The 14899-nt window shown below is 36.6% G+C and overlaps 1 protein-coding gene across 6 annotated transcripts in view; it reads left to right on the forward strand.

The window, feature by feature from the left end:
- DENND2C (DENN domain containing 2C) overlaps positions 1–14899 on the forward strand; it is a 76734-nt gene that overhangs the window by 54270 nt on the left and 7565 nt on the right. For all 6 annotated transcript variants that reach the window (XM_072967989.1, XM_072967992.1, XM_072967991.1 and 3 more), the window contains exons 7-16: positions 1931–1975; positions 3798–3985; positions 5403–5512; positions 7089–7158; positions 7676–7753; positions 8277–8417; positions 8903–9051; positions 9514–9691; positions 13098–13139; positions 14203–14308. In XM_072967989.1, coding sequence (XP_072824090.1) covers positions 1931–1975; positions 3798–3985; positions 5403–5512; positions 7089–7158; positions 7676–7753; positions 8277–8417; positions 8903–9051; positions 9514–9691; positions 13098–13139; positions 14203–14308 — 1107 coding nt within the window. The remainder of the gene's footprint in view (positions 1–1930; positions 1976–3797; positions 3986–5402; positions 5513–7088; positions 7159–7675; positions 7754–8276; positions 8418–8902; positions 9052–9513; positions 9692–13097; positions 13140–14202; positions 14309–14899) is intronic.

Here is a 14899-nt window from a genome sequence, read left to right on the forward strand (position 1 = left end):
TTTTATGCACAGGCAAATTTTTTTTTCTCCCCAAGTAGTTTTATACTATTTAGACTTTGTATGTCCTGTTTTTCGAAAGAAGTACAATTGATATATTTTGGAGCCTTTCAGTATCAACATATATTAGATCCACATAGCTATACTGTATTTCTTAGTATAGATCTAAAAGGATGTTGTTTAGCTGGTAAACATTTTGGTTGTTTCTAACATTTTATTTAACCTGCGGATATTTAAATTTAACATATGGATAGATATAAATATAGATATGTATATATATGGTTTTTTGCTCTTTAAACAATGCTGTAATACACATTTTTTGGCTTATGTTATATTCTTATTGGTAAGAATACATCTGTAGAATAAGTTCCTAGCAGTGGACTTAATCAGAGAACATATACTTAAAATTTTTATAGCAGCTGCCAAATTGTCCCTCAAACAGATTGTAACAGCTTATGTTTCTGTGACCAGCATTTGAAAATGACTTTTTCCCTCATAATCTTCATGAATACTGTGTTTTAATAAAGCTTTTTATTTTTTGCCAGTATCATGATTGAAAACTATCTTATTGTTTTAATTTATATTTCTTCAATTATGAATTTGGACAATTATCATGTTTGTCAATAGTTATAAACTTTTTTCTATAAATTGCCTATTCATACACCTTTTTTAAAAATTGTGGTCAGTTACAATGTGTGAATTCTGGTGTACCTATTCATACACTTTTATTCATTTTTTGTTATGCTGTATTTTTTCTTACTCATTTTAACAGCTATTTGAATATTAAGAAACTTAGCCTTCTGTGTGCAATGTGCATTACAAATATTTCCCAGTTTATTGTTCACCTTTTGAATTTACTAATGGTTTTTTAATTAGACTAGACAATTTTTCTTTTTTTTCTTTTTTTCTTGAAGTATAGTTGATATACAGTGTTGTTAGTTTCTGGTGTACAGCATAGTGATTCAGTTATATATTTTTTTATATGATTTTTCATTATAGGTTCTTACAAGCTATTGAATATAGTTCCCTATGCTCTACAGTAGGACCTTGTTTTTATTAGATTAGAAATTTTACATTTTTATGTAATCAAGCTTACTTACATTTTTCATTCATGACTTCTAGTCCTTGTTTTTCCTGATACATTTAAAATGTTTCCTTTTTTTAACATTTTAAAATTTTGCTTTAACTTTTCAGGCTTAATCTAGAAATTTTTTGTTCGCTTGTTCACAGAGTTTTGTTTCACATATTGGTTTTGGGTGTTTTTGTAAATTGACAGTGTGCCTACTCTTGTACAAAGCACTCCCTTGTAAAATCAAAGCCCCTTATCCTCAAGATCCTTAAAATCTGATTGTGGAAAATAAGGAAGTTCAAAGCCATCTGAGTCCTATAAGAATTTGGAGTAAAGTTCAGTTCAGTTTGGCCTTAGATGTTTTAGAGGCATCATAAAAGAGGTAGAATGTTACTTCATAAACTTATTTGGTAATCTCTCTTAGCCCCGTATTTTCCTGTTAATCTAAATTCATAGTTTGTTCCGTGTTGAGATTTTTGTTTACCCAGGTTAGTGTTCTACCTTCAGTACCTTATTTGGGAATATAAAGACAAGGATATGAATGTCGAAATAGAATCCACTCTGACCTAGACTTCTAAAAACTAATCTGAACTGCTGTTAATTTCTAGAATTAAGGATGAGAGGGGAACTGAGGAGGGAGGTGGGTGTGAGAAGAAGATGAAATGGAGTAGTTTCTTCTCTGAGCCTTTTATTCTTTTTTGTAACTGGCCTACATGATATGACTGAGTGGTTTGGAGAAAGGCTCGCATCCTTATTATCCTTATTCCAAGTCCCCAAGTCTGTGGAGCTTTGACATTGTCCTCGTGCTCATGTGCGTCCTACAGTTGTTGGACTATATGAATGGAAACTTTTCTTTCTTTTCAGGTGAAACCAGTGGGTATGAAAGTGATGCCGAGTATCTGCCAAAGAGTGAGTGAGTCAGTGGGGCTGCTCCCTTTCTCATGATCATCCCGGTTATAGGTGGAGTGGCGCCTGCCTTTGTGATTAAGCATGTTTTTTCTACAAGAAGTTTTACTTTGTAGGTGATTTCTTCATTATAAGAACCTGTGGCGAGTTGGGAAACGAAACACTACACTGTCAGGTGTTTGACAGCATTAAAAATCTCACATGGAATGAGACAAACCTGTATGGTTCTTAGGTTGGAATGTTCTTAGGGGCGCGGCAGAGCTGCGTGTTCAGACATCTGTGCAGTAGTTTCCCAGCAGCCAACACAGGGTATGTGAATCATCCTTGGAGACAAATACTTAGCATTAAATATCTGATTTTTCATAGTCACTCAAGTGTAACTATTTAAGTAACTTAGATATCTCTGACCTTGAGACAGGAAACACTGATCTGTTTCTTATTCATAGGCATTTATATTCTAAATTATTGTGTCATTTACCTTCTGTTAGAGGTCATGCATTTCTGGCTGTATTTGTTCAAGCACTTCCTAGTGCTCTATATCCTTCATCTAATGGATTTTTACAACAAAGTGTTTAGTTTAACTAACTGACAGTGAGGCATAGAAAAAGTAGGAGATGTGAATTACCAACACTAATGACAGGACAGTTCCAGGGCTGATAGATACTCTGATCTTATGATTAATAATCATGTGCTCCTACCACTAGCCTGAACTGCCTCAGGTGTAATTCAGTAGCCTGACTGAAGGTGAAACTGAAGTCATCATCAGATTCAGCTTGGATTATAAAGATGACTAATTTAGTGCTGCTGCTATTGGGAAACAGGCCCTACAATTTTCTTGACTTGAACTGAGCCCTTTGGAGTAAATAAAGCTTTGCCTGGAGCACTGAAAGTACTGGATAATTTTGGGAAAATGCTCCAAAATTATTTTTAAGTGTTCTTAATATTTTGATCCACATGGTAAATTCTTTGGGGGCAGAATGCATCATATCTAAAAAGAAAAGCAAACAATTAGAGGATGAGTCTTCCATTCGTTGGCTCAGAATGGCACATAAGCAAATTTCTGGGATGTTTAGACTATTTCTTCTGCAAAGACTGCATATCCTCTAGTGGAGACTACCACAAATTGTTCAGAATTTAGAGATAAGTGAGAATAAAGGATAAATGCCACTGCTTTTGAGTGGTATTGCTCATACTATTGAAGTATTTTGCTTCCATAATTTCTTTCTTTTGAAAGCTAGTCTGCTAATGGTGTCTTCTTATACTTCATTTTTTTGCTCTTACATTTAGCACCATTTATTGATATAAGCATATGTCCATTATTAGTAATACATGCCAAGGAGAGAAGGGAAAAGAACAGTTTCTTTAATGTGAGGATAGTTTTTGTTTTAATTTTATCAAACGTATCCTTTTATGTACTTAACCTTTTATAGGACTCAGTCCTTTTATCAAATCTTTCCTTCCCACCTATAATTTCATGGTCCCAACAATGACATCTGGTGTCAGGCCAGTGCTATTTCCTGACATTTTCCACGTGTCCTGGTGTCAGGCCATGAAAGATAGATATGTGTTGGGACATACACAGGTATCAGTTAGGACACAGAGTTATCAGTCACACTACAGGACCCCCAGGTGCATGGGAGAATCTGCACTTGTCCCCCAGGTATGTCATAGCCCTAACAAGTACGTCTGCGTGGTAGGTGTTTCTTTAGTCAACATTCATTAGCATCAACTGAGTGAAGATTCCTCCTGCATGGGTCATGACCTCTGGGTGCTAGAGGGAAGATAAGGCTACGGAGAAAAACAGTGTTCCATGATCTCATTGCAGATCGCCACAAGCGCATAGCACAACTGCAGCAGTCGTCCAGGAGGAATCCTCACTACCAGACCTTGGAGCGGGATCTGATTGAATTACAGGAGCAGCAGCTGTTCGAACTTTTTGTGGTGGTGTCTCTACAGAAGAAACCATCAGAAATCAGCTACACTCCCCAGGTCATACAGCAGTTCCCTGGCAAGGTGGGTGCAAGGAGGCCATGAGGCATTCAGGAATGTTCCTATCGTCTCTGTGTATTTATTCTCTCAGTGTGTGTTTATTGTTAGTCAGCTTTTACTAATACTGTACTTCTTATAGGAAATGGTAAGTGACTCTGATGACATCTCATGTCAGACATGAGCTGCAGCCAACGGGGAATAAAGCTCATTATTCAGGCTGGGTTTTTCTTTTTTACTCTGGTGTTTACTGAGTGACCTTTAGCAAGTTACAAAACCTCAATTTCATCATCCTTAGTGAGAGGAATAATAAATATGGCAGAATACGGCAGCAGTTTAGAGCATGGACTCGGAGCCAACTATCTGCATTTGCCACTAATTAGCTCTGTGACTTTGAGCAGTTACTTTACTGCTCTGTGCCTCAGCTTCTTCATTGGTGAAATGGAGGTAATCGTAATAGTGTCTATCCCACTGAGTTGTAGCAAGTTATAAGCAATAAGCAAGTTACTTGGCATCATTGGTTAGGCACCCATAAGTCTGGGAGGGAAGAGCTACCTGAGCCACTCCTGATTCTGTGTGGAAAACCTTGAATGAAGATAAAGATGATTGTGAATCATTTAACAATATAAAAATAATAGAATATGGTACAACTAAAATTTTGTTAGACTGCTTTTCCATTTCTTAAGAGCTTAATATCCAAGTGACCCAGAATGGCTGCATGTTTTGTTTTAGAAATTAAAGGATAGATCATTTGTATTAGTTACATGAAGGCAATATAGTAATTAGACTTACCTGCTTGTTTTTATGCTAATTTTTAAATGTCTTTTGGTTTAACTAAATTTAGATTATCCTTTAAAGTATAATACCAGACTTGAACAAAAGGACCTTCCATGCTAAAATTTTGTAGGAAGTTGCAAACCCATAATTAGGTAACAAAGATTGTTTGCTAAAGGAAATGATTATATATGGAGTTGATTCTAAAAATAGTATCTTTTCTAAATAACATTCATCTGCTTTTTCAAAACATCTTTGATTATTGATCAGGAAGTGTCTTGAGCTGACTAGGTTTTTGTTTTCAGTATATTATACAATAGATTTTTATAAGTCCCATGATTCATAGAAATATTCTTACTAGTATGTGAATCATGAATTAAGATTCCACCTCTAGATGAGAAACTATTTTCAACCATTTCTCTTACATCAGATTATAGGATCTCTGTAAGCATCCTTTCTATGTGAAAATAGAATTCTTTATTCTTAGAAACTCTGTTCTCAGTGCATCTTCAGTGATGACCAGTCTTGGCCTTCCTGTTTTGTTAAACAGCACAAAACCACTGTGAGATGACTACTCAGAGACCTCTTTTCCTGAGAGCAAGCTGAGTTTTTTATTTCCATTCTCAACTTAAACAGAATATTAGTCACTTATAGTGTAATTTTTTTTCAGGGTGATCATGGCTTTAAACAATCCAGAGACACTGAAGAGAGGCTCAAAGTTATTCCAAAATTTTGTTTTCCTGATTCAAAGGACTGGATGCCAACCTCAGAACTCAAGAGGTAAATAGGCTACTTTATCTGATTTCTGTTTGTTGGGACTGCAAAAGTAGAATCAGAACATTTGAGAAATGGGTAGAGCCAGCAGTGGAGCTATGTGGACTTTGTGGCAGATCAAGGATGCAGTGGGAGGGAAGGAATAAACAGAATTAGAATATTTCCTATGTGGGGCTCAAAAAAGAAAAACACAATGTCAAAGAGAAAACAAGCCTAAGTCTCTTCAATCTGCCAATTCTGCAGAAAAACAGTTCCACTTTACATGCAATCAGAAATGCCACCAAGTGGCCAGAAAAGGAAAAAAGACTTGGCCTCAGGGACTTAGAAACCGAGATAAAACATGGCATCTTGTTTCTCCTTCGAGTTGAGAGAAGAAGCCATAACCCAGATTATATGTTCCCCTGTCAAACTTGTACAAAGTAGGGGCTCCCGTTTGAAAGGTGTGAGTATATGGAGAAGGGTAGTATAAAGAATTTCTTCCCAGTACCTAGAGGAAACTACCATTCTTAATTAATAAATCATCATCATCTCTGAATCCTGCTTCTAAATAGATAACTTTTGCCCAGAACTGTAATTTAGGCTGAAACGCATGATTATGTGAACCATATCACATGCCAGTGACCTTGCAGGAAGACAGACTCAGTTGTTGCCTAAGTAGCTGGGTCCTTCCACCTTTCGTTGTGTCCAGACTAAGCTGCTGTCTCTCATAACCAGTTTAGCCTGATCGCCACTCTCATCTCTGAGCCATCAATCCTGATGTTTTTGTGCTGCCAGTTGCACTGCTAACTGCACGGGCAGCTTCTGTCATATTGGCCTGGCTGCTCCATGATTGGCTTTTCCCCCGCAAAGAGTTATGTGTGTTTATTCTAGAGTATTTGGAAAATTCAGAGGAATAAGTAAAAAGCAAAAATTAGAATTCACTGACATTCTGGTTACTCAGAGATAATCTCTGTAAATGTTTTAGCAAATTCCCTTCCAGTCTTTATTCTTGGCCATATATAGACATCTGTATTTATTGTTCGAATTTGAGTTTCTTTGATTTTTAATGAATTTATTTTTTGAGCATCTTTATGTCTTCTTTTTGTAAATTATCAGTGCATATCTTTTGCCTGTGTTTCTAATGAGGAGGTGATAATTTGCCTATTAATTTTATGTATTAAGAATGTAATCCTTTGCCTGTCATTTCCATATGACCACTCAGAACCAGCTAGAAGAATTTGGAAGGGAAGAATAGCTGATCAGAATCCTTTATAGCTTACCTGTACATTTGGCCAAAGTGGACATTCAACAAAAGCAAAATAGGCTTGATGAGTAGCTAAACTGGATAAATAAGACAGTGAAAGGAGGCGGTGGCATCAGCAGCTCATTCTATAGCTATTCTCTCACTCCAGTGCAAAGCAAGATATTCTCAGAGCCTGGCCATTCTCCCTCAGGAGGACTGTGATTTGGAATAAATGTCATGTTAGTGCCTCCTCTTACATCGCAGAATGACTGCTGTTGGACTCTAGTGTTTAAATTGTTTGTTGCATGAGGAATGTCAGAAGCAGTTGCTTGGATCTCAAACTATTGACTATTTTTTCAGTGAAACGTTCTCCTTTGTCTTAACTGGAGAAGATGGGAGCCGGTGGTTTGGTTACTGTAAGAAGCTCTTGGTAAGTCCCAGACTTGTGCTCCAGGCAGGGTTGGTCCAGGAGCAATAAAGTCAGAGTAGGAACTTCAGAAACGCGATCTCTAGATGAGTTTGGGGGCTACTCAATGATCTGTGTATTAAAGAAGCTATGTTAGCTTTAAACAGTAAGAGCAAAGTGGGGGTTAGCCACAGAGTGTTCCAGAATAGAAAGCGTATGGATTTATTGTTTATTTGTTTGTCTGTAATAGATGAGGAAACACTGACGTTGTGGCTGAATATCAGTCTGGGTACATCTGAGGAATGGAGCACAGTGAGCCAGTAGAGGGAGCTCTGAGTTACTCTCTTCTTGCTTAGATGCCTTCACTAAACCGGAATAAATCATGCTATCATTTTTTAGCATTTTCCCATCTTTCAGTGTTCATTAAGGACAAGAGCCTTGGTTCCTACTCTATACTAGGGAGTATTAAGAGAGTTAATAGTCCAAATTAGGAAAGACTTGTGCTGCTTACTTTTTGATTTGTTGTTGTTTTGTCTTTTAGCCAGAAGGCAAAGGAAAGCGACTCCCTGAGGTATACTGCATGGTTAGTCGCCTAGGCTGCTTCAACCTTTTTTCAAAGGTGAGTGGAGAATGGGCCCTGTGAGAAGTGGTGTTCTCTCAGAGCCCTGAGTGAGTTCTCGTTTCCGATGACTTCACTCGGCATGTTAAGTGGTGTAGGCTTAAGTTCAGATCTCTAATCCAGCTGATGTTGCCCTGTCATCATCACTTTGGTTTGCTTAACCTCCCAGATTAAAGGAGAACATCGCCTCCTCAAGGTTCACCCTGTCTCATTTCGTGCCCAGACCCCAACTGCAGAATGTCATTGTGTCACCTTTTCTGCCCCTACCTTAATGCGATGAAAGGGGGTGCCTCTTGTAAAATTAAGTTGATTTATTTTAGTAACTTTCCTTGGAGATTTAAAGATACCTCCAAGAGAAATGATGCCTTTAATGGACTTTTGTTGGTTGCAGAAGCTTATCTGTCTTAAAATCTATTTGTATTATTTTCAAGTTTGTGCACCCAGCTTGGCAGTTCCTTTAATAGGATTCTTTTATGATTTTTGAACTGAGAGCCTAATAAAATAACGTATGTTGTAAATGTAGATTCTGGATGAAGTAGAGAAGAGAAGAGAAATGTCTCCAGCCTTGGTTTACCCGTTCATGCGAAGTGTCATGGAAGCTCCTTTTCCAGCTCCTGGACGCACCATCACAGTGAAAAGCTACCTCCCTGGGGCTGGAGATGAGGTAAGTTAGTTCATTTTCCAGAGGTTTGATAGCCGCCAAAAAACAAGCCTTAACACAAATAAGCCTTACCTGATAGAAGCCTCAGGGTATAGTTTTCCCTTTTTCATAAACTACACAGAATACGTTTTGGTTGTACAAAGCACAGGAGAAATAACCAGTTGATCTGTGAGATACTTGATCCTAGACCAGGAACTAAAGGTTTGCTACTATTCCTAGACTGAGCCCCTTTGTAATGACAATTTCAGTATGATAAATGAAGATTATACACACTATTGTCAAGTGGGATAAAAGGCTTTACCAGAAATTTATAGCACAAAGATAAGGTATTCATGGTTTTGGAATTAGTATAGGCAGCTTCACAAACTCTTTGTAACAGACACTGTCTCTTAAATTTAACCTTTAAAAGAATGACAGGATCCATTAGTGTTGTAATTAGGGATTGTTTTCCCATCTCAGCTCCCCTGATTGAAATTCTTGCTTTTCAGTCCATTGAACTCTGCCGACCACTGGATTCACGATTGGAACATGTTGATTTTGATTGTCTCTTTAAGTGCCTGAGCGTGTGCCATCTCATCCGGGTCTGTGCCTCTCTCCTTTTGGAGCGGAGGGTCATCTTTGTTGCCAATAGCCTAAGGTGAGAAATAAGTAAAATAACGTCACTTCGCACTGGTATTATACTTGTTCTTACTATTTTAAAATTGGGGCATATTAAAAAACTGTAGGATCTCAATTATCTAATGCTCTAGTGACATCGATAATCCAAAAGCTATTTACAATAAGCTACAACAGTGACTTTTGGAGGTTGTTAATTTACCTTTCAAAATGCACTTTGTTAAACTGTTGCTAAAAATTTGTATTTCTTTTCTAAGTACACACTAGTTTTTAGTGATATAAATTGTGAGAAAGAGCTGGATTGAGATGAAAGATTTTCAGTACATTAAGTTAAAAATTTAAATGTTAAAAGTGAATGAGTAATCACAGAATTGTTCATCTGTGATCAGTAACTGGCATCAATCTGTAATTCTGTAACATAGTGTCTGAAATGCCCTCCACGTGTTTTCTGTATGTGACACCATTTGCTTTCTCCTCTGGCTAGCACCCTGTCAAAATGTGGCCATGCTGTGGTTGCCACACTGTATCCATTCACCTGGCAGCATACCTACATCCCAGTCCTGCCAGCATCTATGATCGACATTGTGTGCTCACCTACTCCGTTCCTTATTGGAATCCTGTCTTGCTCCTTACCGCAGCTCTGGGACCTACCCATTGAAGAGGTGAGATAGGGGAAACCAGTACCTGTGGGAAAGATTGGAGCACTGAGAAATGAAAACAAGTGATCTGTAAGAATGATGGATATGTCAGTAATTAACAATAATATTTAATTATTATTATTAATATATTATGCTATCATATTTTTGTATGAGAAAAATTCTGTACTTCATTTGAATCCAAAGTGGTATCTCACAGTATTGAACCATGGGCTAATTCTTGTGTTATTCTAAAGGGTAGGTCTTTTTTAAAATCACACACAAAAATTACTCTGGGTTAATTTAAAATTTTTTCAAATATAACATACATATAGGTAAGTGCCAAAAACAAACTGCAGCTCAGTGAATTGTCACAAAATGCATGCTTATGTAACCAACATTGGAATAGAATGGAATACAACAGTGGAAACAGAAGTCCTCTGCATGCCTTCTTCTAATCACTGTTCCCTTCCCCACCCCCTACAAAAGGAAACCACTATCTTGACTTTTATGGTGCTCACTTTCTTATTTTTCTTTATAGTTTTACGTCCTAGGCATGTATCCCTAAATAATGTAGTTCAGTTTTGTCTGGTTTTAAGATTGATATAGACTCATACAGTACTTATATATTTTTGTCTTTTTTTTTTTTGGCTTCTTTTGAGCAGCATTAAATCTATAAGATTCATCCATATTGATGAGTTTAACAGTAGTTTGATCATTCTAATTGTGTATAGTTTTCTTACTCATTCTACAGTTGATGGACATTTGAGTGGTTTCCAGTTTGGGGTTATTATGAATAATGCTGCTATAAATATTGTTATACATGACCCTTGGTACATATGTTCATGCAGTTTTATGGGTATACACTTGGAAATGGAATAGCTGGGTCATAAGCTAAATGTATCTTCAACTTCAGTAAGTAAAGTCAAGCTTTTCCAAAGTAGTGGTGCTAAGTTAAGCATATGAGAGTTCCTGTTGCTCCACATTCTCGTCAGCACTTGTCACCATCAGTTCGTGTGATTTAGCCTGTCAGGTAAATGTGTATTTGTTTCTCATTGTGGTTTAATTGGCATTCCTTGATTATGGTTGAGGGTGAGCATCTTTCTTTATGTTCACTGGCCATTTGGTTATCATCTTTTATAAAATGTATTGTCTGTCCTTCTATTGAATTGTTTACCTTTATTGATTTGTAAGAAACATTTTTATAGTCTGGATGCCAAGCCCTTTTGTGGCTTGCTTTTCCATTCTCCAAAATGTTTTTTTTTTTAATACACAAATGTTCTTAATTGTAATGAGGGTCAGAATTATCAGTGTTTGGTTAGTATTTGTGTGTGTGTGTGTGTGTGTGTGTGTGCTGCTTAAATTTTTCTTTATATTAACTTTACAGATATATATATATATACACACACACACACACACACCACATCTTTACCTGTTCATCCATTGATGGGCACTTAGGTTGTTTCCATATCATGGCTGTTGTTAATAATGCTGCATTGAACATAGGTGTGCAGATGTCACTTTAAGATAGTGATTTTGTTTCCCGTGGATATATGCCCAGAAGTGGGATTGCTGAATCATATGCTAGTTGTATTTTTAATTTTTTGAGGAACCTCTTTACTGTTTTCCATAGTGGCTGAACCCAATTTACATGCTCATCAACAGTGCACAATAGTTCCCTCTTCTCTACATTCTTGCCAGTATTTTTTATCTCTTGTCTTTTGATAATAGCTGTTCTAACAGGTGATATCTTATTATGATTTTGATTTGTATTTCCTTGATGCTGAGCACCTTTTCATGTGCCTGTTGGCCAGTTGTAAGTCTTCTATGGAGAAATGTCTATTCAGTTCCTCTGCTTATTTTTTAATCAGATTGTTTGTTTGTTTTGCTTTTGAGTTGCATGAGTTCTTTATATATTTGGTGTATCAACCCCTTATCCAATATATGAATTACAAATATTTTCTCCCATTCTGTAGGTTTCCTGTATAAAATCATTACCAAGACTAAAGTAAAGATGCCACCTCCTATGTTTTCTTCTGGGAGTTTTATGATTTCAGTTCTTAAACTGTTAATCCATTTTCAGTTGATTTTTGTATATGGTGTAAGATAGGGATCCAGTTTCATTTTTGGCATTTTCATTTGGCTGTCCAATTTTCTTAGCACCATTTATTGAAGAGACTGTCCTTTCCCCATTGTATATTTTTGGCTCCTTTGTCAAAAATTGACTATGTGTGGGTTTGTTTCTGGACTCTCTGTTCTGGTCCATTGATCTGTGTGTCTGTTTTTTATGCCAGTACCATACTCTTTTGATCACCATAGCTTTGTAACATAGTATGAAATCATGAAATGTGTTGGCCTCCAGCTTTGTACTTCTTTCTCAAGATTTATGTGGGTGTTTGGGCTCTTTTGTGGTTCCATAGAAATTTTAGGATTGTTCTATTTCTGTGAAAAATGCCGTTGGAATTTTGATAGGGATTGTATTGAATCTATAGATTGCTTTGGGTAGTTTAGACATTTAAACAATATTAATTCTTCTAATCCATGAACATGGAATATATTTCCATTTATTTGTATATTGTTCAGTTTCTTTCATTAGTGTCATAGTTTTTCAGGATGGATATCTTTTACCTACTTATTTAAATTTATTCCTAGGTATTTTATTCTTTTTGATGCATTTGAAAGTGGGATTGTTTTCTTAATTTTTTTTTAGACACTTCATTGTTGGTGTACAGAAACAACTTATTTTTGTAGTAACCTTTTTTTTTTACTTAATATTATAAAAATTCCTAAACATGTAAAAATAAACAAAAGAGTAAAATAAATCCAATCATCCTACTTCAATACTTCTAAAGTTTGAGCAGGCCAATCTTCACTTTTACCTCTCTCTCATAGTATTTTGAAGCATATCCTGACATAATTTCATGTCTAAATATTGTAATATGAATCCCTATAATATAAGGGCATTTTTAATATAATTGCAATACCATTATCACACCTAAACAACTCCTTAATATCAGCAAAAGTCAGTATGCAGATCTCTAATTATTTCATAAGTTCTTAATAGTTTTAATTAGGTCCCAGATAAAGTCCATGCATTGAATTTGGTTGGTATGTTTTTTAGTCTCTTTTAATCTAGGTGTGCCCGCCATCATTTTTTTTTTCACTTGCAATTATTTTTCTTACTCACATTGATGAGTTAACTTTTAAATGGGCTGAAACTTTAAGTTAACATATAAAAATGTTGAATCACTATGTTATATAACTGAAATTAATATACTTCAATTTTTTAAAAAAGAAATAAACCAAAAAAACTTCAATTTTGTTTAAAACTAATCCATGAAAGAATCAAAACACTGTTTCTGATCTAGCAGTGCCTAATGTGTTTCTCTGTGAATATCTCTGGTTTAACTTGCCTGGCTCCTTTATTCCATAGGTGCTGATAGTCGATCTCTGTGCAGACAAGTTTTTACAGGAGGTAAGTGACAAAAGAGGTGGTTACATAATGTTTAGGGATAATTGGCCAGAAAATATGTGAAAGTACTTAGAGAAGATGACTCAGGCGAGACTTTTAGTCCCTACACATACTTTACTTGACACTATGGCCAATCATACAAGATGGACCTGAAATTTTTGGCTTGAGTGTATACCTGTCTATCCCAAAGAAGGAAGGAGGAAACAGACTGAACATCATTCTCAAAACAGGTAACCCTCCCTTCAAGTCTAGATGGGTTGATGTATAAGCCTCTAACTTAATTATATTTAACAAGCGTTCAGCACCAATTATTTCTAGATATTCTGTTAGTCAGTCAGAAACTTAAGGTGAGTAAGACAGTTTGAGCCCAAAGGCCTTATAGTTTAACAGGGATGGGGAGCAGATATATCCATAAGTGGTATATATCTTAAATATATCCATGGTATATATCTTAGAAGTGGTATAATAGAAATTTATACAAGATACGGTAGGGGCAGAAAAGAAGCTGTCACTTATTCTGTGTTTTGTGGACAAGTGCCAGAAAATTTTAACATTGTTTAGTTTATTGAATACAATATTAAATCCTTTACATTTGGTGAACTGCACATAGCAGAAGCTCCAGCCTGGCCTTCGTGGACTCCTGTGCTCTTGCCAGTACCACCTTGACCCCAGTTATCTAGGCATGAAAGGGTGCAGACAGCACGGACTTCCTTCGCCTCGCCAGCTAGTCACTAGGTTCTGTCACCACTTCCCTCTCTCCATCCATCCTACTTCAAATGCAGCTTTCCTGCCACCTAAGCTCATCTCTCCACCTGTCTGAGTGATGGAAACCATGGCCATCTTTAGTGAGCAAAGCTCACAAAAGCAAAAAATTGTTAATTTTTTTAAAATATAGTTAAGATATATATACCATAAACATCATGGATTTTGCCTGATGTGGGAAAGGAAGCTTCAGATTGACTCAGAATTTATGCAAAGCCACTTGTGGAATTTTGGGGACTTAACTAGTGCATATTTGGGACTTTCTGTCTCAAAGCTCATGAAAGTTTCAATTTCTTCTCTTCAGGTATCTGATGAGGATGAAATTCTACCACCTAAACTTCAAGCTGCCTTGATGCAGATTTTGGAAGAACGAGATGAAATCTTGGCTCAGGAGCAGAATTGTTCACGAGGTATGAGACAAGAGGTCTGTGGATTTAAGGTTAAGGTAGTAAATATTTACTAAATGTCCAGCACCCTGCCAAAGCATATACACAAGTAGTATGAAATTGCCCGTGCCTTGACAGGCTTATCATCAGCTTCCCTGATCACCCTCAGATGTGCCAAGTCCCCTTCTATTTCAGGACTTGTGCACTTGCTCAGTTCATTTATGAAATACTGTTCCCCAGATATCCACATGGCTCCTGGTCTTTGTTCTTGCAAATCCATGTTCAAATGTCACTTTCTCAGTGAGGCTTTCTTTCCTGACTGTCCTGATTAAAATTGTCCCCATTCCCTTAGCACTTCCTGTCCTCCTCCCTGACCTTATTTTCCCCCATGGCTTTTATCACTATCTGGTGTGCTAGGCAATTCCATGAGAGCAGTGACTGTCTATTTCCTATCTCCAATACTTTAAACATCATTCAATAAATAGTATTCAGTGAGTATTTGTTGAATAAGTGGATGAATAATATTTATTGGGTGGCTTACTCTGTACCAGGCATTGTCTTAAACACTTAGCATACATCTTATTTCATCCTTGTGATATGTTTATGAAGCAGGTA

This window comes from Vicugna pacos, chromosome 9 (assembly GCF_048564905.1).
Source record: "Vicugna pacos chromosome 9, VicPac4, whole genome shotgun sequence".
NCBI lineage: Eukaryota > Metazoa > Chordata > Mammalia > Artiodactyla > Camelidae > Vicugna > Vicugna pacos.